We start from the raw sequence: 25,280 nt of genomic DNA on the forward strand, positions 1-25,280 counted from the left end.
TAAAGCTCCGTTTTGGAATCGAGAAATCGTTTTTTTCCAGGTATTGTGGTTCTCAGCTCAATCTCTGCTACTCAAGGGCTTTTGAGGTCTAATTTTTATCCGACCTCCTTTTAAGTGAAAGGTACTACAGCTGCTTGAGTAGTGGGAGGAAAGATAATAGTAAAAGGAAACGTAAGGAAATAATTCATATCTCAAGTATGAATATGAATAATTCATGTCTCAAATATTATTCACTACATTGATATGTGTTTTTAGATTGGTAGTACTGTGCTGGGAGAAGGCAGTGGCACCCCACTCCAGTACTCTTGCCTGGAGAATCCCAGGGACAGGGGAACCTGGTGGGCTGCCGTCTCTGGGGTCGCACAGAGGTGGACAAAACTGAAATGACTTAGCAGCAGCAGTACTGTGCTGGGTAATGTGCCATAAGCAACTCAAAAAATTAAAACAATATATCCTCAGTATCATTATATATCATCTCAAATATTTGATCTGAGATGTTTTATGAAGAAGTAGAGGAAGAATTGAGTTATAAGTCTAAGATGACAAGCCATGATAGAGAGGCAATAGGACCCTAAAGCCCATGTTGACTTTCCTCCTCATATAAAAATCTGCATAAAAATTGAAAAAGACACATGTATCCCACTGTTCACTGCAGCACTATTTAAAATAGCTAGAACATGGAAGCAACTTAGATGTCCATCGACAGATGAATGGATACAGAAGTTGTGGTATATATACACAATGGAATATTACTCAGCCATAAAAAGGAATGCATTTGAGTCTGTTCTAATTGGGTGGATGAACCTAGAACCTTTTATACAGAGTAAAGTGAGTCAGAATGAGAAAGATAAATATCGTATATGGAATCTAGAAAAATGGTACTGAAGAATTTATTTTCAGGGTAGCATTGGAGAAACAGACATAGAGAATAGACTTATGGACATGGGGAGAGGGGAGGAGAGGGTGAGATGTATGGAAAGAGTAACATGGAAACTTACAGTGCCATATGTAAAATAGCCAATGGGAATTTGCTGTAAGGCCCAGGAAACTCAAACAGGGGCTCTGTATGAACCTAGAGTGGTGATATGGGGAGGGAGATGGGAGGGAGGTTCAAAAGGGAGAGGGATATATGTATACCTATGGCTGATTCATGTTGAGGTTTGACAGAAAACAACAAAATTCTGTACAGCAATTATCCTTTAATAAAAAAATAAATTAATTTAATTTAAAAAATCTGCAGAAATGTGGGCTTGCATGGGGCCTGGACTGTGGGTTCCAGCTAATTTGATCTCAGAGAGTGAGCATATCCCAGCTGACATCTGGGTGAAAGAGGAAACAGTCAATAAAGGTTAGCTAATTATAGAAGTGGTGGAAGTACAAATCGCAGTGCTAGGAAGGTTCTTGAAGAAGCCATTACACCGTGCCAACTGGGTGGGGAAGAACAGCAAGGCCAATGTGGGGGGATCTCCTTAGCAATGCTCACCCTAGGTGAGAGAAACCGAGACTGAGCCCCCAATCCACCTTCGATCTCCTACAAATCATTACCTATGACATAAAACAGAGCTTCAGAGGACCTCAGTGTGGTCATTGATCAACGTCTGGTTTGCTGACCTTGCAAGCAGGTACAGTCTCTGAGCATCTTTTGAGTTGCTCTGGTTGAGTACTGTTGGATCCTCTGTAAGAGAATAAGTATATTAGTCATGGTTCTTCAGAGAAACAGAATAACAGGAGATATATATAGTAAATGTATAGAAGATATCATACATGTATAATTGATATATAGAAGATATCACAGGATATATCATATACACATAGTTATATGTTAATTTTGTAATCTTAATATCCTGTATATATTCTATTATCCTCTTCCTTATTATCCTATTAAGATATCCTATTATCCTATATGTACTCCCTATATCAATTTCATATCTATATCTATGGTATCTCTGTATTTAGGTCTAGATTTATTTTGAAGAATTGGTTCATGTGATTGTGGGGCTAGGAGTCCAGAATCTGCAGGGCAGGCCAGCAGGCTGTAAATTCCAGCAGGAGTCGTTGCAGTCTTGAGTTCAAAGGCAGTCTGGAGACAGAATTTTTTGCTCTTTAGGGACCTCAGTCTTTCCTCTTAAGGCTTTCAATTAACTGGATGGAGCCTACCTATATTATGGAAGGTAATCTGGCTTTCTCAAAGTCTACTGAATTAAATGTTAATCACAGCTAAAAAAAAAAAGTTGCCTTCATGGCAACAAGTAGACTGCTGTTTGACCCCACAACTGGATAACTTAGCCTGCTCAAGCAGACACGTAAAGTTAGCCACTAAAATAAGGGGTTTTGCTTTTATTTTCTTTAGAGGCAAGGACAGCAGAATTCATGACTGACATATTATTTCATCAGCCAGGTTTGAATATCAATGGAAAGATGCATGCATGCATGCTCAGTTGCTCAGTCACATCTGACTCTTTGTGACCCTGTGGACTGTAGCCCACAAGACTCCTCTGTCCATGGGATTCTCCCGGCAAGAATACTGGAGCAGGTTGCTATCTCCTTCTCCAGGGGATCTTCCTGACTCAGGGATAGAACGTGGATCTCCGGCACTGGCAGACAGATTCTTTACTACTGCACCACCAGGGAAGCCCAAAGGAAAGATGGATGAGCCTCAAACTAAAGAGTGAGAAATTCTATGGACTCTGGACTCAAGCAGAGCTGCTTTGCAATTCAGAAAAATGTGACCCAGAACTGGGGAGAGAGGCATCCTGGCTACCTCTGTGGGAAACCCAGCAAAGCCCCTGGTCAGCCTGGAAGTGCAAGGAAATGAATCCCTTGGCATGCATATTAACCTTCTCACTGACAGCTCCAGTAGCAATGGCAATAAAGAGGTTATCTCCCAGGTGGGGTTTTCATAAGACAGCGGCTGGAGTGGAGCTTGAGGAGAACAGGTGTTCCTGGGTGTATCCAGCAAGCCTTTAGGAATGTCTAGACACGACTGGGGGGAACATTACTGGAGACAGGAATTTCTGTCTGGGCAAATGGAGACATGAGCCAGTGGAAGTCATATCCACAGGCTAGAAAGACCCAGAGACTTCTGACTTACACTCCTCTTATTTTATAGACTGAGAATTCAATTAGTCTCCAGGCAATTTTTGTGAATTTCATAGGAAGTCTTACAGGTATTGCTATCTATATTTTTCTACAAACTGTTTGAACTCTACCTGATCTTTAAAGTCAAGAGTCCAGAGCTCAGGATGAGCAAAAACATGCTTAATGCCTACCATATAGATGTATAGACGAGTGTGTTAATGTTGCACAAAATCTGGTCTTTGGTCAAACTGATGGCATTGTTCTGGCATTGACTTAAAGCAGTAAGCTACCTAGTTGATAAGCAAGATATGGTGTAAAAGAACCATGAATTCAAATTCCCATATCACCTTGACACCTCTGTGACCCGGGTTAGTTATTTACCATTTAAAATCTTCATTTCTTCTTCTCCTTATGGGCCTGTTATGAGCCTTATCACATAGTAAGGACTCGACAAACAGTAGTCGTTAATGTCACTATTGTCTATTTCATCTACCACCCTTTCCATTTTTCCCCCTTAAACTTCAACCAACACCTTTTAAAGTAAGTGATAAGTATTGGCTGTGATCCTGAACTCAGGTGGGCATTTGGAATGAGCGGGTATTTGTGAATACTGTTGGGGAGGAGCACCATTTTTCTTTCCTTTTGGCTGTGCTGGGTCTTTAGTTGTGGTGCCTGGGCTTTTCACTGCGGTGGCTTCTCTTGTTGCTGAGCCCGGGCTCCAGGGCGGAGTGGGCTTTTTCAGTAGTTGTAGCACGTGGGCTCAGCAGTTGCAGCTTCCAGGCTCTAGAGCACAGAGTAGTTGTGGCTCCCGGGCTTAGTTGCTCTGCAGCGTGTGGGATCTTCCTGGATCAGGGATAGAACCTGTGACTTTTGCATTGGCAGGTGATTCTTCACCACTGAGCCACTAGGGAAGCTCAGGGACACCATTTTTGAATGTCACAATGAGTGGGGTGTTCCATGGGTATTTAGTGTCCAGAGATCAAGGATAACAGATGGTCTGTGGGTCAGACTTGCACTATGAATTAATTGTCCCACCCCCAAACACCATGAGTGCCAATTAGTGAGAACTGTTGTGTTGTGCTTTCTGCCTATTTTGAGTTAGAAATGAGAAGTGAGGTGGAAGAGGAGATGGGCACAAGAAGAGGGGTTTTCAAGAGCTTACAGGTGACAGGCAGTATTCCAATTGCTTTGAATTCACTATGCCTGGATTCCTCATAACAATCCAGTCATTAATTCCCATTTTACAGGTGAGGAAACTGAGGCACAGAGAAGTTAAGCACTTCCCAGGCTTATTCCCTGCATAAGTGGGAGAGCCTGAATTCAAGCCCAGGCAGTCTGGCCCTAGAGGTCAATGCTCTTAGGTGGATCAGCTTCTTGCATTTGAGAGCCCTGCTTATTGAAGAGCTCCATTAGCTATTGTGAATAGACTGTTTTGCCTAAATCCTATGTTTTTTGTTAAATAGCCCCTCAATTAGTCTGTATTGTAACTGATAATACAAACACAGCTTCTATGGATCAATTAGGAACTCCTTTTTCTGGATACCTAACTCATGTTGAGGGTTCCTCTGGTGGCTCAGACGGTAAAGAATCTGCCTGCAATGCGGGAGAGCTGGTTTCGATCCCTGGGTTGGGAACATCCCCTGGAGGAGGGCATGGCAACCCACTCTAGTAATCTTCTCTGGAGAATCCCCATGGACAGAGGAGCCTGGTGGGCTACAGTCCACAGGGTCACAAAGAGTCGGACATGACTGAGTGACTAAGTGCTGCACAGCACAACTCATGTTGATCATTTATATTGGAAGAGGATCATCTATTACTCCCCCCACCCCGTCCCATGTAGAAACTCAGGTATTATGGACTCAAATGTTATTCCATACTTAAATGTAATGCACTTGAATCATCCCAAAGCCTTCTCCCCTCCCCTCTCCGAGCTGGTCCATAGAAAAACTGTTTTCCCTAAAATGGGTCCCTGGTGCTAAAAAGGTTGGAGACTACTGCAATACAGTGTTAGTAGTAGGATGATTAGTACCATTGTTTACAGAACCTTCTGAGGAATGACCCAGAAAAGTTGTCATCATTTGTGAAATTTGAGCACTAAACAACTTCTTACAGTGCGATTTTTGGACTATCATTCATCCATAAGTTGGTGATTATTCACGCAGACTCTGAAAAGTGACCAAGTGGTCAGGAATGAAATATCGAAAATAAACGTGATCAGTTTTATGGACAGCTGATTGCGTTCCTCTGTCTGCTCTGTTCAAGCTCTTAAAGCAAGTCTTTACAATGGCAAGACAGCCAATCATATGCGCCGAATCTGAAAGCAAACATGGGTGCTGCTCAGCAAGTTAGATCTACTCAGATCCTTGTTAGTTCACCATCTCGCATCAATCTTGTTCACCATTTTTTTTTACAAAAATATTCTCTCTGCCAAAGAAGAGATAGAAGAATTTCCTTGCAGGGCCAGGATTCAAAATTACTCATTATCTCCATAAGAAACCTTCATGTAACCCAAGAACAACTCTTTATCTGTTTATTAAAAATCTCAAATTGTCCTGGCTACAAGATCTGTGTTTATATGCATTTTTGTCAATATTTAGCATCTGCATCTAAATTTTAAAAAGAGGGGGATTAAGATACAGTTTTATTAATTATGTATGACCCAAACACCAAAGACACATCTCAGATTTTTACTAAAAGTTAAAGATCAGTTAAATAATTTTTATAGAACATTGGCTTTCAAGCACCACAGAACCTTCCTCAAAGCTGGATTATACTTCATAGAAAAATCTTTGGGTGTTGTGGTGTTTTTTTTTTTTTGGTTGTAAAAATATTGTTGCCAAAATCCTGACAGCTCCAAGAGGGAGTGCCCTCCTCTTTTCTTTTTCCAGCTATTGATGTACATTCAGGATATTGTTTTTATTGTTTCCTCATGGAAAATAAGCCCAGTTTTATGCTTGAAAAATGCTTACTTTTCAGGAAGATTACATTTGACTTGAAATTTTAGGAAGTGCACACTTAAAAGGTCTTTTAACTCTTCAGTAGTTTAAAAAAAAAAAAACTAAAATTTTCTCCAGAAAAAAATTTGCTTTGACTCTTGACACTATGACATGCTTATTGATTATTATTTGTTTTTATTTGAAATGACCTTTTAAAGGACTCATTCTTTGCAATTGTTAAAATATGTAATATAAATATTTGTAAACTATAAAAAACCAAAATTATAATCTCCCACAAATCCACCACCCAGATGTAACTGTTATGCCTATACTTTTTCTTATTACTTTCACACATACTCACGGACTCATTTTTTTTGAACTTTTTTTTTTCTGCTATTAAAAACAACAAAGATTTTAAAATCTGGTACATAAAATTCCTGATTCAAGTGCTTCAGGATGTCAGGAAGGTCTCCTTCACATGGTCATTTAGGATCTCAGATTCTTTGTTTTACACTTTTTATTTTATATTGGAGGATAGCCAGTTAACAAGGTTGTAATGGTTTCAGGTGGACTGCAATGGGACTCGGCCATACATATACATGTATCCATTCTCCCCAAACCTCCCTCCCATCCAGGCTGCCACATACCACTGAGCAGAGTTCCCTGTGCTGTATAGTAGGTCCTTGTGGGTTATCCATTCATACACACTCGTTTTGAAAAACAACTCAGATCACACTGTATATACAGTTTAGTATCTGGCTTTTCGGCTTAAAATTTTGTTATGAGCATCTTTCTATGTCATTAAATATCCTTTGGGAAAAAGCTTTCAAGCTCATATAGTATTTCATATAGAGCCACACCACATTTTATTTAAAAATTCTATTTATTTTTGATCTCTAATGTTTCTAATGTTCTGTTTCACTAATCAAAATGTGTCATGGAAGTCTTGAGTGAACTGGAGCTGGGGCTCAGAAGCTTCCAGATTGTTGGCAGGCAGAAAGAATCCTGGACCCATAGGGCTCTGTTGGAATTACTACAAATACTTTCATAGAAGCTGATGAACCTACTGAATTTACAAAAATTTGAACCGTGCACAGATACTTGCAAAAGTCTGATGATTAGGGAGCCTGTGATGATTATCAACCTGCCCCACACATGTATCTAACTCCATCTAAAGAGAGAGAGGAAAACTTATTATAGATGAAAGTGGGATCAAAATGAAAAGTATATCTTAGCATGAGGGCTTGATGTCAGGGGAGCATGGTGGTTCTGGGCCCAAGATTCTATTTTAAAACCTTGCCTGTTCACAGAGTTAGCACTCCTTCTATGCTGGCCCAGAGGTTCCCCTTTGGGTCCTAGAAAAAGGGCAGGGCTGCCTGCAATCCACAGACCTCTTGTTTTCTATATCTGGCATAGAGCAAGGGCAAAGAAGACATTGGTATTTGGCATCAGCGACTTTATAAAAATCCTGGAAGTGAGGATGCTGTTTCTTTGCAGAACCCCAAATGTAGCGCTCACTTAATCCTACTGGGTATCTAGCCTGCTTCGAGCTAAGACTTGGCTTCTATAGAGATGGGTGCCCTCCTCTACTCAGATCCTCATGGACAGCTGGGGCTTATTAGTGTGGAATAGGATTTTCCTGAGTTTGTAATCATTAGCAATACTACCCTCCTGAGGAAAGAGCTCTTGGCTTCACTCCAAATCAGAAGATTTAGCTGCCTCAGGAGAAATATAAGAATTCCGGAAAACGTCTTCCAAGTGTTTGATATGTCTCCAAATCTCCTCGGGTCGCTGAAGATCACAGCATTTTCGGAAAGTTCCCAGTGAATATCAAGTTTGGATTTAAAAATTCCAATAGCAGTATTATCTGCAACTAGAATATCTGTGTGATAAAAACTTCTAAAGAAGAAGTTCTCCAGGAGAAGTTTGGTAATACACAATACCATTGAGGTCTTGCAGAGATTCTATTCTGTGAAGACACAGAGAGGCAACGTTAATCCAAATGGCCTGTGGTTCATCACAAACACACCAGTATCATACTTGAGGAATTAAGAATGTGACCCTGGGTTCACTTATTATTTTCTGTATAATTAATATGACAAATGTAGGAAGTGGATCAGTCTCCCTTGAGGCTACTTTTGGCCTTTCCACAGGCTCTGTTGCCATCTTATCAGTCTACTTTTCACCTCCTTGATGTTATCTTTATCACTGCTGTGGAACTTCCTATCTTCCTCCTCTGGGTCTCCCTTCAATTTCCCAGCTTCTGCCATGGTACCTTGTGCATGACCATCAGTCAGTCCATATCAGTGTTTCTTAACCAAATGAATGGCTGGTTTCACTTTTTGCCCTAGCTCAGATCAACATAGTCAGCCACTTCAATGATGTAGTCTCTTCTCTCACTCCCCACTGCCCTCCAACTCTTGCTGCTCTGTTCAATTTCTTCTGCCCCACCAGCTGATGGTTCAGAGAATCAGTGAAACATGGGGGTAGGAGGCAGTTTAAGCATCAGAAAGTGCAGTGTGGCTGACTGGGGTCAACACAGCTTGTGATCCAATAAGCCGGATAGCGATTGGGGCTGGGGGTCAAGTCAAAGAGGATTCTTCAGGGAACTATTAGATCAAACCCAAATGTTTACTTATTTATTGAGATTTCTTTCCTTATTTTTATTTCTAGCCTATTCTGTGTTAACTTATCCTAATAAATGGAATGCTATTCTTGACTCATTTTTCACCTAATGCTGATTTTATAGCTATGATGAATGGCAGCTGTTTTTGTAAGCCAACCTGGAAATTTTTCTTAGCACTAGGCTATTTATATTTTTCAGATTTATATCTTTCTACTCACCAATTTGTGTTTTGGGTGCTTTAAAACAACTATGCTAATATGTAAGGTCCAAAAGACTTATATGCAAAAATTCGTCACTATAAGACACAGAAAAACCCTGAAATCACATAATTCCAAGGTTATTATCTCTTTCAGAATGTATCCCCTCAAATGGATAGAATTCCTAGCACTGATAGAATTCTGAGATGGAAGCTACCTTTGAGATTATGTAAGCTGGTGACTTTCTCATTTCATAAATGAGGAGCCCAAAGTCAGAGGCTGAATGGAAACCAGAGAGCTCCTGACACTATTCTTGTTCTTGTAATAAGAAATTATACCCTGGGTCAGTATTGCCATATGCAAACATCAGTTTACTGAACTTGTTCTAATTGCCTCCCAGAGTGGGAGGAGGATGAAATGATAAAAGGTATGTGAAGAGGACCTGGAAGTTTAAAAACAGGTGCAACATCGTATTGATTAAGTAAACATTTATTTGGAAGGTTGCAATGCAATGTGCCTAGGATGTACTGGACAAAAAAAGAGATAATGTCTCTAGCTAAAAAATTTACAAGCCAGGTAGAAAGGGAGATGATTAGGAGCTAGGAAAAAAAAAGGATATTATTCTAAGAACTATGAACAGTTTTGTGAAATATTAGTTATGGTGAAACTTTACAGACAAGTTTGCAAGGAAAAAAAAGGCAGGAGTGGGGCACATTTCTTCTCTTTGAATTTTCCAAATTCATAAATGAAAAAAAATAATACCTTGTAATGGATGTGGGGTGTGTGTGTGTGCATGTGCTCAGTCCTGTCAGATTCTTTGAGACCCGAGGGGACTATATACAGCCTGCCAGGCGCCCGAGTCCATGGCGTTTTCCAGGCAAGAATACTAAAGCTGGTTGCCATTTCCTTCTCCAGGGGATCTTCCTGATGCAGAAATCCAGCCCTCGTCTCCTGCATCAGCAGCGGGATTCTTCACCACTGAGCCACCTGGGATGAAGGCCTTATATAATGGATGCTTTGTGTCTGTATCTTTCAGTTCCTTTAGAGCTAAGTGAGGATGGCAAATGAGAACCCAATTTAGTGCCAGGGGAAAGCATCACTTCCAACAGTGAAGTCACAGGTTGATGTGAGATGCCTGAGTTAACAGCGCGTTCTAGGGCGCTAACACGGTTGCTACATTTCCAGCTTCGTCCCTAGTGCCTTGCCGGCTGGGCTGTGCTGAAACAGAGCCCACCAGGCCACACTGCATCTGGAGTGCTCGTGGCAGCGTTTTTTCCTGGCCCACCCTGAAGTCGCACCTATGGCGGGACGCTCAGGAAGGAAGCCGATGGGCGGTGTGGAGCAGCGCCTGGCCCCTTCTGTCCTCCAAGAGGCCACACCCGACACAAGGCCCTCATTGTGTCTCGGGGAACAGTGACCCCCACAGTCTTGCGCCGGCTGGCCTTCGGGGGAAGCGAGCGGCGCTGGCTCCCGCGACCCCAGCCCGGCCAGGGGCGCCGAGGCGGCGGCGGGGAGCGCAGGTGGCTGAAGCCAGAGCCGCGCGCTCTAGGGCCGCGCGGGCGCCCGGGGCCCCGCACGCCGGCCTCGCGCGGGCGCCGCCGCACCTGGGGGCGGAGCCAGGCCCGCGGCCCGCCCCCTCCCGGGCGCGAAGCCCCCTCCCCGCTCCCCTACCGCCGCTCTGCGGACGCGCGCAGGTGCTGGAGGCCGCGCCCGCCCCGGACCTGCGGACTCGGGCCCGCCATGGAGCACATCCGCACGCCCAAGGTGGGTGCCACGGGTGCGGGCGGACGAGGGATGCTGAGCGGGCGGGAGGCCCGGCTTCCCCGCCCCGGCGCAGGCCGAATCCGCACCGCTAGCGAGTGAGGCAGGAGGCAGCGCCCGAGCATCTCCCGCTTCGCAGGGAGGCTGGGCTCCCTGGAGCTGCCGCCCAGGCCTGGCCTTGGCTGCCGCTGGATCTAACCTCTTGTCCTTGGGGGGTGCGCGGTGGACTGAGGGCTGGATGGAGGGAACCCTAATTGTCTGTTGAGTAATGGGGCTGCTGATAGGCTGATAAACGCTCCCCTCTGGTCTAGCACTAGGTTGCTGCTTTTAAAAAATCCTTTTCTTTTCTTTTTTCCCTGTTGGTTGCTCTGAGCAGTGGAAAGAGAAGCCTTCCTAATGACAGGTGCAGGGAAGCGAGTTAGGTGCAGGTGCGTTGAAGGCACTCGGGAAGCTTGTTGAATCTAAGGCTTGAGACCCGCCCTTCTGCTTCTGCGTCTTCAGGCTATCTATCAACTGCAGTGGACCTTGGGCCGAGTAGATGATCAGTGTTCGGTCTAGTCTAAATGTATTACCTGTCCTTCCGTCTTCTTGCGTTTTCCAGTGGGTTGCAACTTACAGATCGTCCGCTGCTGTGCTTTGAACAACACCAGCTCTTATCAACTCAACAAAAGCGACTGGTTCCAGGTCATTCTAGTTAAATTGACCCCCGTACCAAACCTTCTTACTCATAGTTGTACTAGTGATATAATTTAGAGCGAAAAAGGTGATCGACGTTCCCGATAAAAACCCTTAACTAGTGACAAAACCTGTTTCAGCAACCAATTGGCTGTCTCCTGTTAGTGCCTCTACAGCGCCTTGCCTTGCCATGTTGATCGCTTCAAAACCTAGGCCCTTGACCGCGAAGTCAAAGCTAGCACTGAGCGGGCGGGACGTAGGAGGCCCCAGGGCTCCTAATGATGACATGGGGCCATTGCTCTGCAGTAAGTCCAGGAGGAAAAATTCATTCCTAAATTCTGGAGTGGTTCCTAAGTGCCTCTTTGTAAAAGCAGTTTTTACAATTGTCTCATGTCAGTGGAAGAATAAAATCTTTTAGTTTGCTACATAATGTCAGTTCCAGCAGTAAAATTCAGTTGTATTGATTTTGCACTGCGCAATTAAATTGTTGCATCACAGCCAGGAAATTGTAAACTTAAAGGAGAGTGCCATAAACCACAAAATAGGTGGCTCAAAGCTTTCAGGGTTTAAGTGGTGCTAAATAATTTATTCTGGAGTGAGGAATTTAGCTCACTGACTCTCTGCCCTTTCCAAGGGCATCCTTTTTATTTTTTCATGATGAAGGGAGTTTTTGATAAAAATGTCTAATGTGAATGTTAATAGTAATAGGGTGACATGATACCAGGTGCTTTTTTTTCCCCCTATGGAATGTGAATTTTGGGAGTCAAGGCCTTTTCTAATCTATTCAAACCCATTGTTTATAAAACCATGTGTGCAAACCTGAACAGCAAGCAATATTGTCACTTTGTTCCTCAAACTAGTTTTCATAAACACACTGTAAGCAGTGTAGTACTTCAAACCAGAAATCACCTATCAGGAAACAGAAAGAAATGGTGGTTGGGGAGGGGGTGGTTGAAATGGGCAGTTGTCTGAAATGTCATTGAGTTGAGAGTCATTAACATTTAGGAGAGTGCAGGTGGAAAAATTAAAAGTTAGAGGTTGGGTAGATCAGTCTGTTTATTCAAGTCATTCCACAAGTGTTTGAGAACCTTTCCTGTGAAAGGTTCTGTGTTATGTCCTGGGAGGCCCTGGTCTGAAGGGTTGTTGTTCATTTGCTCAGTCGTATCCAACTCTTGGCGACCCCATGGACTGCAGCACGCCAGCCTCCCCTGTCCTTCACTATCTCCCGGAGATTGTTCAAACTCGTGTCCATTGAGTTGGTGATCCCATCCAACCATCTTGTCCTCTGACATCCCCTTTTCCTCCTGCTTTCGATCCTTCCCAGCATCAGGATCGTTTCTAATGAGTTGGTTCTTCACATCAGGTGGCTACAGTATTGGAGTTTCAGCTTCAGCATCAGTCCTTCCAATGAATATTCAGGGCTGATTTCCTTTAGGATTGACTGGTTGGATCTTCTTGTAGTCCAAGGGAGTCTCAAGAGTTCTCTAACACCACAACTTGAAAGCATCAATTCTTCTGTCCTCAGCTTTCTTATGGCTCAGCTCTAACATCCATACATGACTACTGCAAAAATCATAGCCTTGACTAGGCGGACCTTTGTCAGCAAAGTAATATCTCTGCTTTGTAATATGCTGTCTAAGTTGGTCATAGCTTTTCTTCCAAGGAGCAAGCATCTTTTAATTTCATGGCTGCAGTCATCATCTGCAATGATTTTGGAGCCCAAGAAAATAAAGTCCGTTGAGGCAGCTGTAAATCTAGAGAGAAATGTGTACACAGGACAGTGGGCAGAGAGGTCAGTGGATAGAGGGTCGACTCTACCATAAAGAGTGAGGGAAGGCTTATTCAAAGAGCTGAGTCTTAACACGCAAGATGCCAAAGAAGACCAGAAGCATTGGAGATGCTGGCAGGCAGTTGTGTACGTATGATGTGTTGTAATATATCATTACAACTTCAAAGATGCCAAAGGCCTTAACAGCGATAAAGATAGAAATGATGACACCATTCCTTGAGGTTAAACAATATCATTTTATTTTACATTTTAAAAACAATTAAAAAATTTTTGTCTTTATTTTTTTTTCTTCTAGTTTTATTGAGATAGAATGTACATACAGTGCTATATAAGGTGTACGGTGTAATGATTCAACTTATATACATCATAAAATGCTTACCACAATAAGTTAATGACCACCCGTCATCATATAGAGAGAAAATTAAAGAAATAGAAAAAAAACTTGTAATGAGAACTCATAGAATTTATCATCTTAACTTTCATGTATAACATATAGCAATATAAATTATATTTATCATGTTATACTTTCCATCCCTAGTTGTTACTTATAACTGGAAGTTTGTACTTTTTGACCGTCTTTCCCCAGCCACCCTCCTTCCCATAGCCACAGATTAGATCTCTTTTTCTATGAGATTGTTGGGTTTGAGGTGCAGGTAAAAAGACTCTGATGCTGGGAGGGATTGGGGGCCAGAGGAGAAGGGGACGACAGAGGATGAGATGGCTGGATGGCATCACGGACTCGATGGACGTGAGTCTGAGTGAACTCCGGGAGTTGGTGATGGACAGGGAGGCCTGGCGTGCTGCGATTCATGGGGTCGCAAAGAGTCGGACACGACTGAGCGACTGAACTGAACTGAACAACATGACTGTGTTAGTTCCTGTTACACAACATAGTGATTGCATAGTTTTGAAAACTTCATTTTACATTTAGAAATATTTATTTATTTTGGCTGTGCTGGATCTTCACTGCTGCGTGGTCTTTTCTCCAGCTGCAGTGAGCAGGGGCTACTCTCTGGTTGCAGTGTGTGGGCTTCTCATTGCAGTGGCTTCTCTTGTTGCAAAGCATGGGCTCTAGGGCACACAGGCATTAGTAGTTGCAACTCCCAGGCTCTAGGGCACAGGCTCAATAGTTATGGGGCACGGGCTTAGTTGCTCTGTGGCGTGTGGGTTCTTCCAGGATCAGGGATCGAACCCATGACTCCTGCATTGACAGGCAGACTCTTCACCACTGAGCCATCAGGGAAGCCCCGATTTTACATTTTTAAGTACAAAACTAATTTTCACAATGTAAATGAAAAAGGAGAGAATACTACTTAAGAGTTTATGTTGTAGAATGCATAGTTATTGATGGTCATATTCATCTTTGTTTTTGGCTTCCATTTTGTTCTGGGGGTGTTGAATAGGTATCTTGCCTTATATTGTATGATTTCATGTGTTAGATGATTTGTGAGGTGTATACACGCGGTTTATCTGTAGGTTTGACGTGTGTTTACCATGTGGGTAGCAGGGGTTTAAGAGGAGAGGAAATGCGTGTATAATGTGCAGTTGTTTTCCTATTATAATGAAAGTCATTCATGGACTCTGCAAGCTGCATGATATCCATCACAGCCTGTGTGCTCCACTTCAGTCTCTGGAGTGCAGTGTAAGGAGACAGATGCCCATGAATAATCTGGAATGCTTTGCACATTTTTCTCTCTTGATGTGTGTGTGTGTGTGTAACTGAAGCCTTTAATAGAGCATATGCTAACCAGGGTGTTCTTCTCCCAGAATGGTTCCTGTATCAGAAAGAAAAAATGTTCCAAGGTTGAGCTAGTTTGCAGTTGGGTTGAAGTGAGGACATCAAGCATTACCTGTATTCATCACAGTGAACTTTTTGTTTCTACTTCACTGTCAGGCTTTCTTTGACACTCTGAATACTTGCTGGTAAGAAAAAAACCTTGCAAGAAGCTTAGGGATAATTTGGGTTCAAGTGTTAGTTCTATAGAAAACCTTCTGGGCTTTCAGAAGTAGCTTGAAATGTTTTGTAGGGTGTGGGTTAGTATTGGATAGGTGCTAATGAGTCTAGCTGGGATTCTGGCAAAGTAATCTCTACTTTTTGTGCTTTGTCCTTTCCAGAAGACATTTTTCCCCCACATGTGTACATTTGAGTTGTGAAATAGAATACACGCTGACCTCCATAGCTCCAAACTGACCTTGAAAATGCCTTCTCTTCCTTTCCACCCCCATTACCCTCACAGCCTCCTAGCTGGTCTCCCAAGTTCCTCTTTGCTTTTCACTAGTCCTGCCTCCACGGAGGGAGTCGGGTGATGCTTTTATGACACAAATTAGTTATGTTACTTCCCTGCTGGAATTCTCAGATTCCTTCCCTTTGTACCCAGGTTAGGGAGCGAGAATCCCCAGAAAGGCCTGCCTGGACGGACCTCTGCTTCCTTGCCATCCTGGTTCTGTGACAGTCGTCTTCTTGCTTACCTTCCTCTGATTGCAGCTGGCCTTCGTGGGTTCCTCGCCTGTGACAGGTTCTTTTTCTGCCTGAGGACTTTTGCACTGCTGTTCCTCCTGGGGGATACTCTTATCCCCACTGTTCACTTGCTTAAGTTTCCAATCTTCCTAATTTCAGATTCAGTGTAATTTCCTCAAGGAGGCTGTTGCCCCATTCTCCATCTAAATCAGGGCTGCCTGTTATATTCTATCATGGAACCCAGGTTTTCACCTTATGCCCCATGTTACATGCAAGTGTTATATTTATGCAAGCGATTATTCATCTCAAGCTCTTCTGTTAGACCAAGAGCCCTGTGAAGGCGAGGGTCACATCTCATTCACCCTTGTATCCACAGCACCTAATACAATTTCTGGTACCAAGTAAGCACACAGTAAATAAATTAATAATTGGATAATAGAAAGAATGAGTAATTCCTTTTTTAAAAATGTTTTTTATTGTGTTAAAAGTCACATAATGTAAAACATACTATTTTAACCATATTTAACTGTACGTTTCAGTGACTCTAAGCACAGGAATGAGTAATTCTTAATTTCAGCACTTTGGTTTTTAGTTTTTTCTTTAGTAATCCAGGCCTCTTGTGCTTACCCATGACTAGCTACAATATTGTCAGTCTTCTAATAGTATAAAGTACTTGTGGATGTCAATATAGTTTATAAAATTGATAGCATATATAAATAATGATATGTATTTTGTCATTATATATAGTTTTAATGAGACAGAATTAAAATAATGTAAGATTCCCCATTCAGCCTTTTTAAAGTGTAAATTTCAGTGTTTTTAGTGTATTTACATTGTAGGGTTCCTCTCACCACTATCTTATAGGGAACATTTTCATCAGTCCCTAAAGAAACCCATTACCTGTTAGTAGTCAGTGCTCATTCCCTGGTAGCTGCAATGATACAGAATCTGCCTGCAGTGCAGGAGACTGAGTTCAATCCTTGGGTCAGTAAGATTCCCCTGGAGAGGGAAATGGCAACCCACTCCAGAATTCTTGCCTGGAGAATTCCATGGAGAGAGAAGATCGGCGGGCTTTTAAAGTCCATGGGATGGCAAAGAGTCAGACACGACTGAGTAACCGACACTATCTAGGTTCATCGAACTCATAGCAGATATTGGTGCTTCATTCTTTTTTATTACAGAATGATATTCCATTCTGTGGATTTACATTCTGTTTATGCTTTCATCAGTTCAGTTCAGTTCAGTTCAGTTGCTCAGTCGTGTCCGACTCTTTGCGACCCCATGAATCGCAGCACGCCAGGCCTCCCTGTCCATCACCAAGTCCCAGAGTTCACTCAGACTTATGTCCATCGAGTCCGTGATGCCATCCAGCCATCTCATCCTCTGTCGTCCCCTTCTCCTCCTGCCCCCAATCCCTCCCAGCATCAGAGTCTTTTCCAATGAGTCAACTCTTCATATGAGGTGTCCGAAGTACTGGAGCTTCAGCTTTAGCATCATTCCTTCCAAAGAAATCCCAGGGTTGATCTCCTTCAGAATGGACTGGTTGGATCTCCTTGCACTCCAAGGGACCTTCAAGAGTCTTCTCCAACACCATGGTTCAAAAGCATCAATTCTTTGGCCCTCAGCCTTCTTCACAGTCCAACTCTCACATCCATATATGACCACTGGAAAAACCATAGCCTTGACTAGATGGACCTTAGTCGGCAAAGTAATGTCTCTGCTTTTGAATATGCTATCTAGGTTGGTCATAACTTTTCTTCCAAGGAGTAAGCGTCTTTTAATTTCATGGCTGCAATCACCATCTGCAGTGATTTTGGAGCCCCCCAAAATAAAGTCTGACACTGTTTCCACTGTTTCCCCATCTATTTCCCATGAAGTGATGGGACCAGATGCCATGATCTTCGTTTTCTGAATGTTGAGCTTTAACCCAACTTTTTCACTCTCCACTTTCACTTTCATCAAGAGGCTTTTTAGCTCCTCTTCACTTTCTGCCATAAGGGTGGTGTTATCTGCATATCTGAGGTTACTGATATTTCTCCCAGCAATCTTGACTCCAGCTTGTGTTTCTTCCAGTCCAGCGTTTCTCATGATGTACTGTGCATATAAGTTAAATAAGCAGGGTGACAATATACAACCTTGACATACTCCGTTTCCTATTTGGAACCAGTCTGTTGTTCCATGTCCAGTTCTAACTGTTGCTTCCTGACCTGCATACAGATTTCTCAAGAGGCAGGTTAGGTGGTCTGGTATTCCCATCTTTTTCAGAATTTTCCACAGTTTATTGTGATCCACACAGTCAAAGGCTTTGGCATAGTCAAGAGAGCAGAAATAGATGTTTTTCTGGAACTCTCTTACTTTTTCCATGATCCAGCAGATGTTGGCAACTTGATCTCTGGTTCCTCTGCGTTTTCTAAAACCAGCTTGAACATCAGGGAGTTCACGGTTCACGTATTGCTGAAGCCTGGCTTGGAGAATTTTGAACATTACTTTACTAGCATGTGAGATGAGTGCAATTGTGTGGTAGTTTGAGCATTCTTTGGCATTGCCTTTCTTTGGGATTGGAATGAAAATTGACCTTTTCCAGTCCTGTGGCCACTGCTGAGTTTTCCAAAGTTGCTGGCATATTGAGTGCAGCACTTTCACAGCATCATCTTTCAGGATTTGAAATAGCTCAACTGGAATTCCATCACCTCCACTAGCTTTGTGTAGTGATGCTTTCTAAGGCCCCAATTATTATGAATAGCACTGCTGTGAACGCTTGGGAGAACATAACTTTTTATTGTTTTTATTATTATTGATTTTTGTAACACATTTAAACAGTTTCTTAGAGAAACAACCTAATGAGATGAAATTATACTCACATCATTCCAAATTCACTTCTAATTTGTGATAATATGCCCTTTTTATATAATCATAAGTAGTATGCTTTTTCTCTTTATGACGTTTTTACCCACCATTATTTTGCATGCATATTTTATATTTGAATGTCATCTGCCTATGTATTGTTTTAATAATTGCGTAGTATTCATTTGAGTGTGGTTTGCTGAAACTATATCCACTCATAGGGATTTGGGTTTTGTGCCCCTAGGAAATCCCCTGGTACAGGTTTCTCAGTGTATTATTTGCCCAGAGTGGTATGAGGACAGTAGGAACAGTCTTCATAAGGATTCTAATAATGAGGTATCTTTCAGTATTGGAGGGCTTCTCATATGGCCCAGGGTTTAGAGAAACTCTTTATAGTCCCAGAGAGCAGCAATGGAGGGACTGCAGAGGAGAAGATCTTGGCTCCATGTAGAGAAGTTCTTTCCCACAATTATCCCTGTTGTGGGGCTTCCTGGATGGCACCAGTGGTAAAGAACCCGCCTGCCAATGCAGGAGACATAAGAGACGCGGGTTCAATCCCTGGGTCGGGAAGATCCCCTGAAGGAGGGCATGGCCACCCACGCCAGTATTCTTGCCTGGATAATCCCATGGATGGAGGAGCCTGGCGGGCTATAGTCCATGGGGTTGCAAAGAATCAGACACGACTGAAGTGACTTAGGGCACACACATCCCTGTTACAGAAATTAGTGGATGACAGGTGTTTTATGCAGAGTCAGGGTGACTCTTGTCAGTGGAGACACGAAGGTGTTTCAGGCATCTGAGGGGAGAATAGACTAGAATGGTGCTTGGATTTCTTCTGAGCCCAGTACCCGGCTACCCCAAGCTTCCTGCTTCTGATGCTGAGAGCTCACTCTGTCCCTGGGCAATCCATGACCACCACGGACAGCTCTAGACATTAGGTAGTTCACTTTATCTGGCTCACTGTTGTTTCTAGTAATTGCGTCTAGCTCTGTCCTGTGGGATGTTCCCCACTGCATCAACCCTCCTTCCAGAAAATGGCCCTTTGGCCACCTCTGTAACCCTTTCCTGCTACCTGAGTGGTTGGCTTTTCACTGCCTGTTCAGGCAACCAATCAGTGGCTTGGTTTTAAGTTCTTTTATATCCTGGTTACTTTTCTCAATGAGTTAAAACAAACTAACAAACATGTGATTACTCTAGGTTTTGTTGAACTGAGGGGGAGAAAAGTTTGCTAACTATTTTTCAAATTTAAATACCATCCAGCCACAGCTCAGTGGCCTTCTGGGGAGCTGACTGTGGAAGGGAACATGAAGTTGTCTCCACACATTGAGCTGCAGAGTTGGGTCTCCCTGCCTTTTCCTTGAGTGATAGTATCATACACTTCACTTTGTTAAGTGTTATCTCATTGTACTTAGTGCTTCCCAGGTGGCTCAGTGGTGAAGAATCTGCCTGCCAATGTAGGAATTTCAAGAGATGCGGGTTCCCTGGGTCAGGAAGATCCCTTGGAGAAGGGCATGGCAACCCATTCCAATTTTCTTGCCTGGAGAATCCTGTGGACAGAGGAGCCTGGATGGCCACAGTCCATGGATTTAGCTTCTTGCCCACTGCCCCGCCTCCCCCTGGATTTAACTTCTTACACATGCTCACCCACCCCTTAGTGGATTTACCTTGTTGCTTAATCCCTAGCTCTGTTCTTTGGGGTTCTGATGCACATGTGCTATTCCTCTCAGCCAGGTACCATCCACAGCCTTGCCCTCTGCTATTACGTCATCCGTGATCTCATCCAAGAAAGAAGCTGAATTAGGCGGATGTGACTTCTTAGTAGCCTAAGTCACTTTGCCTTCATCTCTCAAGCTCTCCGTCCTGATAAAGATACACTGGTTCCCCCAGCTTGGTGCCAGCTACCGTTTGATAAACTTGCCCTCCGTCACCTCTCCAGATAGCTCATCAAAGACAAAAATGAAGTAGTCTGTGAGTGATTGAGTGAATCCTTGCGCTGATTGATGATTTCCTTTTTGGGGTTCATACAAAATTCCATTTTAGAATCTTGCCTGGAATGAATGTCAGACCACCAGCTTATAATTCAGAATTCCACACCCCCATTTGAAAATAGCAACCTCACTTGCAAGATCTGTCATAGAGATTCGTAGAATCATGAGGAGACTGGCTTTGTGCCAGTCACTATCCTCATACTGTCAGCACTAAGTGTATATCTTCTTTCATCGTTATTAAAAAAAAAAAAAAATTTCAGGTGATAATAGTGTATTGCCTTTTGATTCCATAATAGGAAAAATATAGAAATTAGCCACTGTTAATATTTGAGTTTATTTCCTTCTGACTTTTTTTCTTTGTGTGAATGTTCAAACTTTATATTTGCTTGTTTAGAAATTAAGGATTTCTCAGTTCAGTTTTGTACTGTGCCTGTTTTCATTTAACCTATTGTGGTCTTTGAAAACATGCTTTTAGAAGACTATGATTTTCTTTTATCATATGGATATGTCATTATCACATTAAGCATTTCCCCATAAGGCTGTTCCAATAATATAATGATGAATATCTTATTTATTATTTGCATATGTGATTACTCCCTCAGGATAGAGCCCTAGATGAAATTACTGTGTCTCAGAAGATGAACAATTTTATGGCTGATATGTGTTGCCTAATGACTTTCCAAAAACATTATATTAAGTTTCAGAAATGGAGTACAGTGTCTCTCTCACTGTACCATTGCTTTATTATGTAAAAATATTTGTTAAAGGGGGATAGTGCTTCTTTAGTTCATTGTATGTAGTTTTTTTTTTAATTTCTAGTAAGTTGAAATATTTTTCGAAATTAAGTTTATTGACCATTTTGTTACTTTTCTGCATTGTCTATTTGTATCTTCTACCATTTGAATAATTTTTGCTTTTATGTGTATGTATAGGCTGTGTGTGTATAATGTTTATATTTATTTTAAAATAGCTTTCAGTTCAGTTTAGTTGCTAAGTTGTGTCCAACTCTCTGCAACCCCATGAACTGCAGCACACCAGGCCTCCTTGTCCATCACCAACTCCTGGAGTCCACCCAAATCCATGTCCATTGAATCAGTGATGCCATCCAACCATCTCATCCTCTGTCATCCCCTTTTCCTCCTGCCCCCAATCCCTCCCAGCATCAGACTCTTTTCCAATAAGTCAACTCTTTGCATGAGGTGGCCAAAGTACTGGAGCTTCAGCTTTAGCATCAGTCCTTCCAAAGAATACCCAGGACTGGTTGGATCTCCTTGCAGTCCAAGGGACTCTCAAGAGTCTTCTCCAACACCACAGTTCAAAAGCATCAATTCTTTGGCGCTCAGCTTTCTTCACAGTCCAACTCTCACATCCATACATGACCACTGGAAAAACCATAGCCTTGACTAGATGGACCTTTGTTGACAAAATAATGTCTCTGCTTTTGAATATGCTGTCTAGGTTGGTCATAACTTTCCTTCCAAGGAGTAAGCGTCTTTTAATTTCATGGCTGCAATCACCATCTACAGTGATTTTGAAGCCCCCAAAAATAAAGCCAGCCACTGTTTCCCCATCTATTTCCCATGAAGTGATGGGCCAAATGCCATGATCTTAGTTTTCTGAATGTTGAGCTTTAAGCCAACTTTTTCACTCTCCTCTTTCACTTTCATCAAGAGGCTCTTTAGTTCTTCCTCACTTTCTGCCTTAAGGGTGGTGTCATTTGCATATCTGAAGTTATTGATATTTCTCCCAGCAATCTTGATTCCAGCTTGTGCTTCCTCCAGCCCAGCGTTTCTCATGGTGTACTCTGCATATAAGTTAAATAAGGAGGATGACAATATGCAGCCTTGATGTACTCCTTTTCCTATATGGAACCAGTCTGTTGTTCCATGTCCAATTCTAACTGTTGCTTCCTGACCTGCATACTCGTTTCTCAGGAGGCAGGTCACATGGTCTGGTATTCCCATCTTTTTCAGAATTTTCTACAGTTTGTTGTGATCCACACAGTCAAAGACTTTCACCTTTGTCAAAGCAGAAATAGATGTTTTTCTGGAACTCTCTTGCTTTTTCCATGATCCAGCGGATGTTGACAATTTGATCTCTGGTTCCTCTGCCTTTTCTAAAACCAGTTTGAACATCTGGAAGTTCATGGTTCACGTATTGCTGAAGCCTGGCTTGGAGGATTTTAAGCATCACCTGACTAGCATGTGCTGCTGCTGCTAAGTCACTTCAGTCGTGTCCAACTCTGTGTGACCCTATGGCAGCCACCAGGCTCCCCCATCCCTGAGATTCTCCAGGCAAGAACACTGGAGTGGGTTGCCATTTCCTTCTCCAACTAGCATGCGAGATGATTGCAATTGTGTGGTAGTTTGAGCATTCTTTGACATTGTCTTTCTTTGGGATTGGAATGAAAACTGACCTTTTCCAGTCCTGTGACCACTGCTGAGTTTTCCAAATTTGCTGGCATATTGAGTGCGGCACTTTCACAGCATCATCTTTCAGGATTTCAAATAGCTCAACTGGAATTCCATCACCTCCGCTAGCTTTGTTTGTAGTGATGCTTCCTAAGGGCCACTTGACTTCACATTCCAGGATGTCTGGCTCTAGGTGAGTGATCACACCATCGCTGAGATGGAATTTACATACTATAAAATTTACTCTTTTGAAGTATGCAATTCTGTGCTTTTTTGGTGTGTATTCACAGTTACATAACCATTGCTGCTGCTGCTGCTGCTGCTAAGTCACCTCAGTCATGTCCGACTCTGTGCGACCCCATAGACGGCAGCCCACCAGGCTCCCCCGTCCCTGGGATTCTCCAGGCAAGGACACTGGAGTGGGTTGCCATTTCCTTCTCCAATGCATGAAAGTGAAAAGTAAAAGTGAAGTCACTCAGTCGTGCCCGACTCCTAGTGACCCCATGGACTGCAGCCCACCAGGCTCCTCCGTCCATGGGAGTTTCCAGGCAAGAGTACTGGAGTGGGATGCCATTGCCCCCATTATAGTTATCTTAATTCCACAGCATGTCCTCACTCTAAGAAGAAACTCCTGACCCTAAAGGCATTCTCCCTTTCTCCCTTGCCTCTGCTGTCCCCGGCAATCATTAATGTACTTTCTGTCTTTGTGTATTTCCCTTTTCTGAACATTTCATGTGAGTTGAATCATGGAATAAGTGGTCCTTTGTGGCTTGCTCTTTTTACTTAGCAAAGTGTATTAAGGTTTATTCAAGTTTGTAGTATGAACTAGTACTTCATTTCTTTTTCTCCATTCTGTGGGTATATCATGTTTTATTTTTCAGGTGTTAGACATTTGTGCTGTTCCTGTTTTTTGCTATTACAAGTAATGCTGCTGTGAACTCCTATGTGGAAATTTTTGTGTGGGCATATGTTTTTATTTCTTTTAGGTGGAATTTCAACTCCTTTGAGTGAAACTGCTCTCATATGGCAATCCTTTGTTTAACGTTTTGAGGAACTGCTGAACTGTTTTCTGGAAGTGATTGCACCATTTTAAGATCCCAGCAACAATGTGTGAAGGTCCCAACTTTTTCCCATCTCTGCCAGCACTCGCTCTTGTCAGTCTCTTTTATTCATTCCAGGAGTTGTGAAGTGGTAATCATCATGGCTTTGGTTTGCATTTCCCTAATGACTAATTGTGTTGAGCATCTTTTCATGTGTTTAATGACCATTTGTGTATCTTTGAAGAGCTGTCTGTTCAAATCCTTTGTTCATTTTTAATTGGGTAATTTGTCTTTTTAATTATTGAGTGGCAAAACTTCTTTAAACATTATGGATATAAGTCCGTAATCCGTATAATAAGTAATCTGATGTAAGTCCATAAGAGGTATGACTTGCACATGTCTTCTCCCAGTCTGTCAGTTTTTTTTTTTTCACTGTCTTGATGGTGTCCTTTGAACACAAGGGCTTTCCCGGTGGTTCAGATGGTAAAGAATCTGCCTGCTAATACAGGAGACCCAAGTTCAATCCTTGGGTCAGGAAGATCCCCTAGAGAAGGGAATGGCTACCCACTGCAGTATTCTTTCCTGAAGAATTCCATGGACAGAGGCGCCTGATGGGCTGCAGTCCATGGGGTCACAAAGAGTCGGACAAGACTGAGCGACTTACACTTTTTTTTTTTGAATGCAAAAGTTTTGACTTTTGATGATGTCAACCTTACCCAGTTTTTCTTTTGTCACTTGTGCTTTTGGTGTCATATCCATGGTGGTTTTTTTTAGAACTCCTTTTTTTCCTGATTAAAAATGTAATACAGAAAATTTAGTTCAAAAAAGCAGAAAGAAAATGAAAGCCATGCATAATCTCAACACCCAAGAACCACTGTTAACTTTGTATCTATTGCAAGCCCTTTTCTTTGATAGCTCAGTTGGTAAAAAAAATCCTGCTGCAATGCAGGAGACCCCGATTCGATTCCTGGGTCGGGAATATCCCTGGAGAAGGCTACCCACTCCAGTATTCTTGGAATTCCCTTGTAGCTCAGCTGGTACAGAATCTGCCTGCAAAGTGGGAGACCTGGGTTCGATCTCTGGGTTGGGAAGATCTCCTGGAGAAGGGAAAGGCTACCCACTCCAGTGTTCTGGCCTAGAGAATTCCATGGATGGTATAGTCCATGGGGTTGCAAAGAGTCAGACATGACTGAGCAACTTATCTTTATATAAACTTTATAAACTATATATATATAACTTTTCTTTGTATAAAAATAGGAAAACAACATAAAACAAAATTAAGTCTCTTTTATTTCTGTGTGTGTGTAATTTTGGAAAGTGAGAACCTGTGTTTTGCATCTAATAGCATACCATAAATACATTTCTTACTTTATTAAACTTTCTTCTGAAAACTCATCTGTCCTTACTACACGATCTCACGTTGTGTGGAGGCATTATAAGTTGTTTAGGGTTAGAAGGCAATCACTTCTCCATGGGT

The 25,280-nt window shown here is 42.5% G+C and overlaps 1 protein-coding gene across 1 annotated transcript in view; it reads left to right on the forward strand.

The window, feature by feature from the left end:
* The first annotated feature begins 10,507 nt into the window (after positions 1-10,507).
* Positions 10,508-25,280, forward strand: part of MTMR7 (myotubularin related protein 7) — a 107,155-nt gene continuing 92,382 nt past the window's right edge. Inside the window, exon 1 of the mRNA XM_040243153.1 lies at positions 10,508-10,601. Within this exon, the coding sequence (XP_040099087.1) occupies positions 10,578-10,601 (24 nt within the window). The 5' untranslated portion in view covers positions 10,508-10,577. The remainder of the gene's footprint in view (positions 10,602-25,280) is intronic.

This window comes from Oryx dammah, unplaced genomic scaffold (assembly GCF_014754425.2).
Source record: "Oryx dammah isolate SB20612 unplaced genomic scaffold, SCBI_Odam_1.1 HiC_scaffold_7, whole genome shotgun sequence".
Classification (NCBI taxonomy): domain Eukaryota; kingdom Metazoa; phylum Chordata; class Mammalia; order Artiodactyla; family Bovidae; genus Oryx; species Oryx dammah.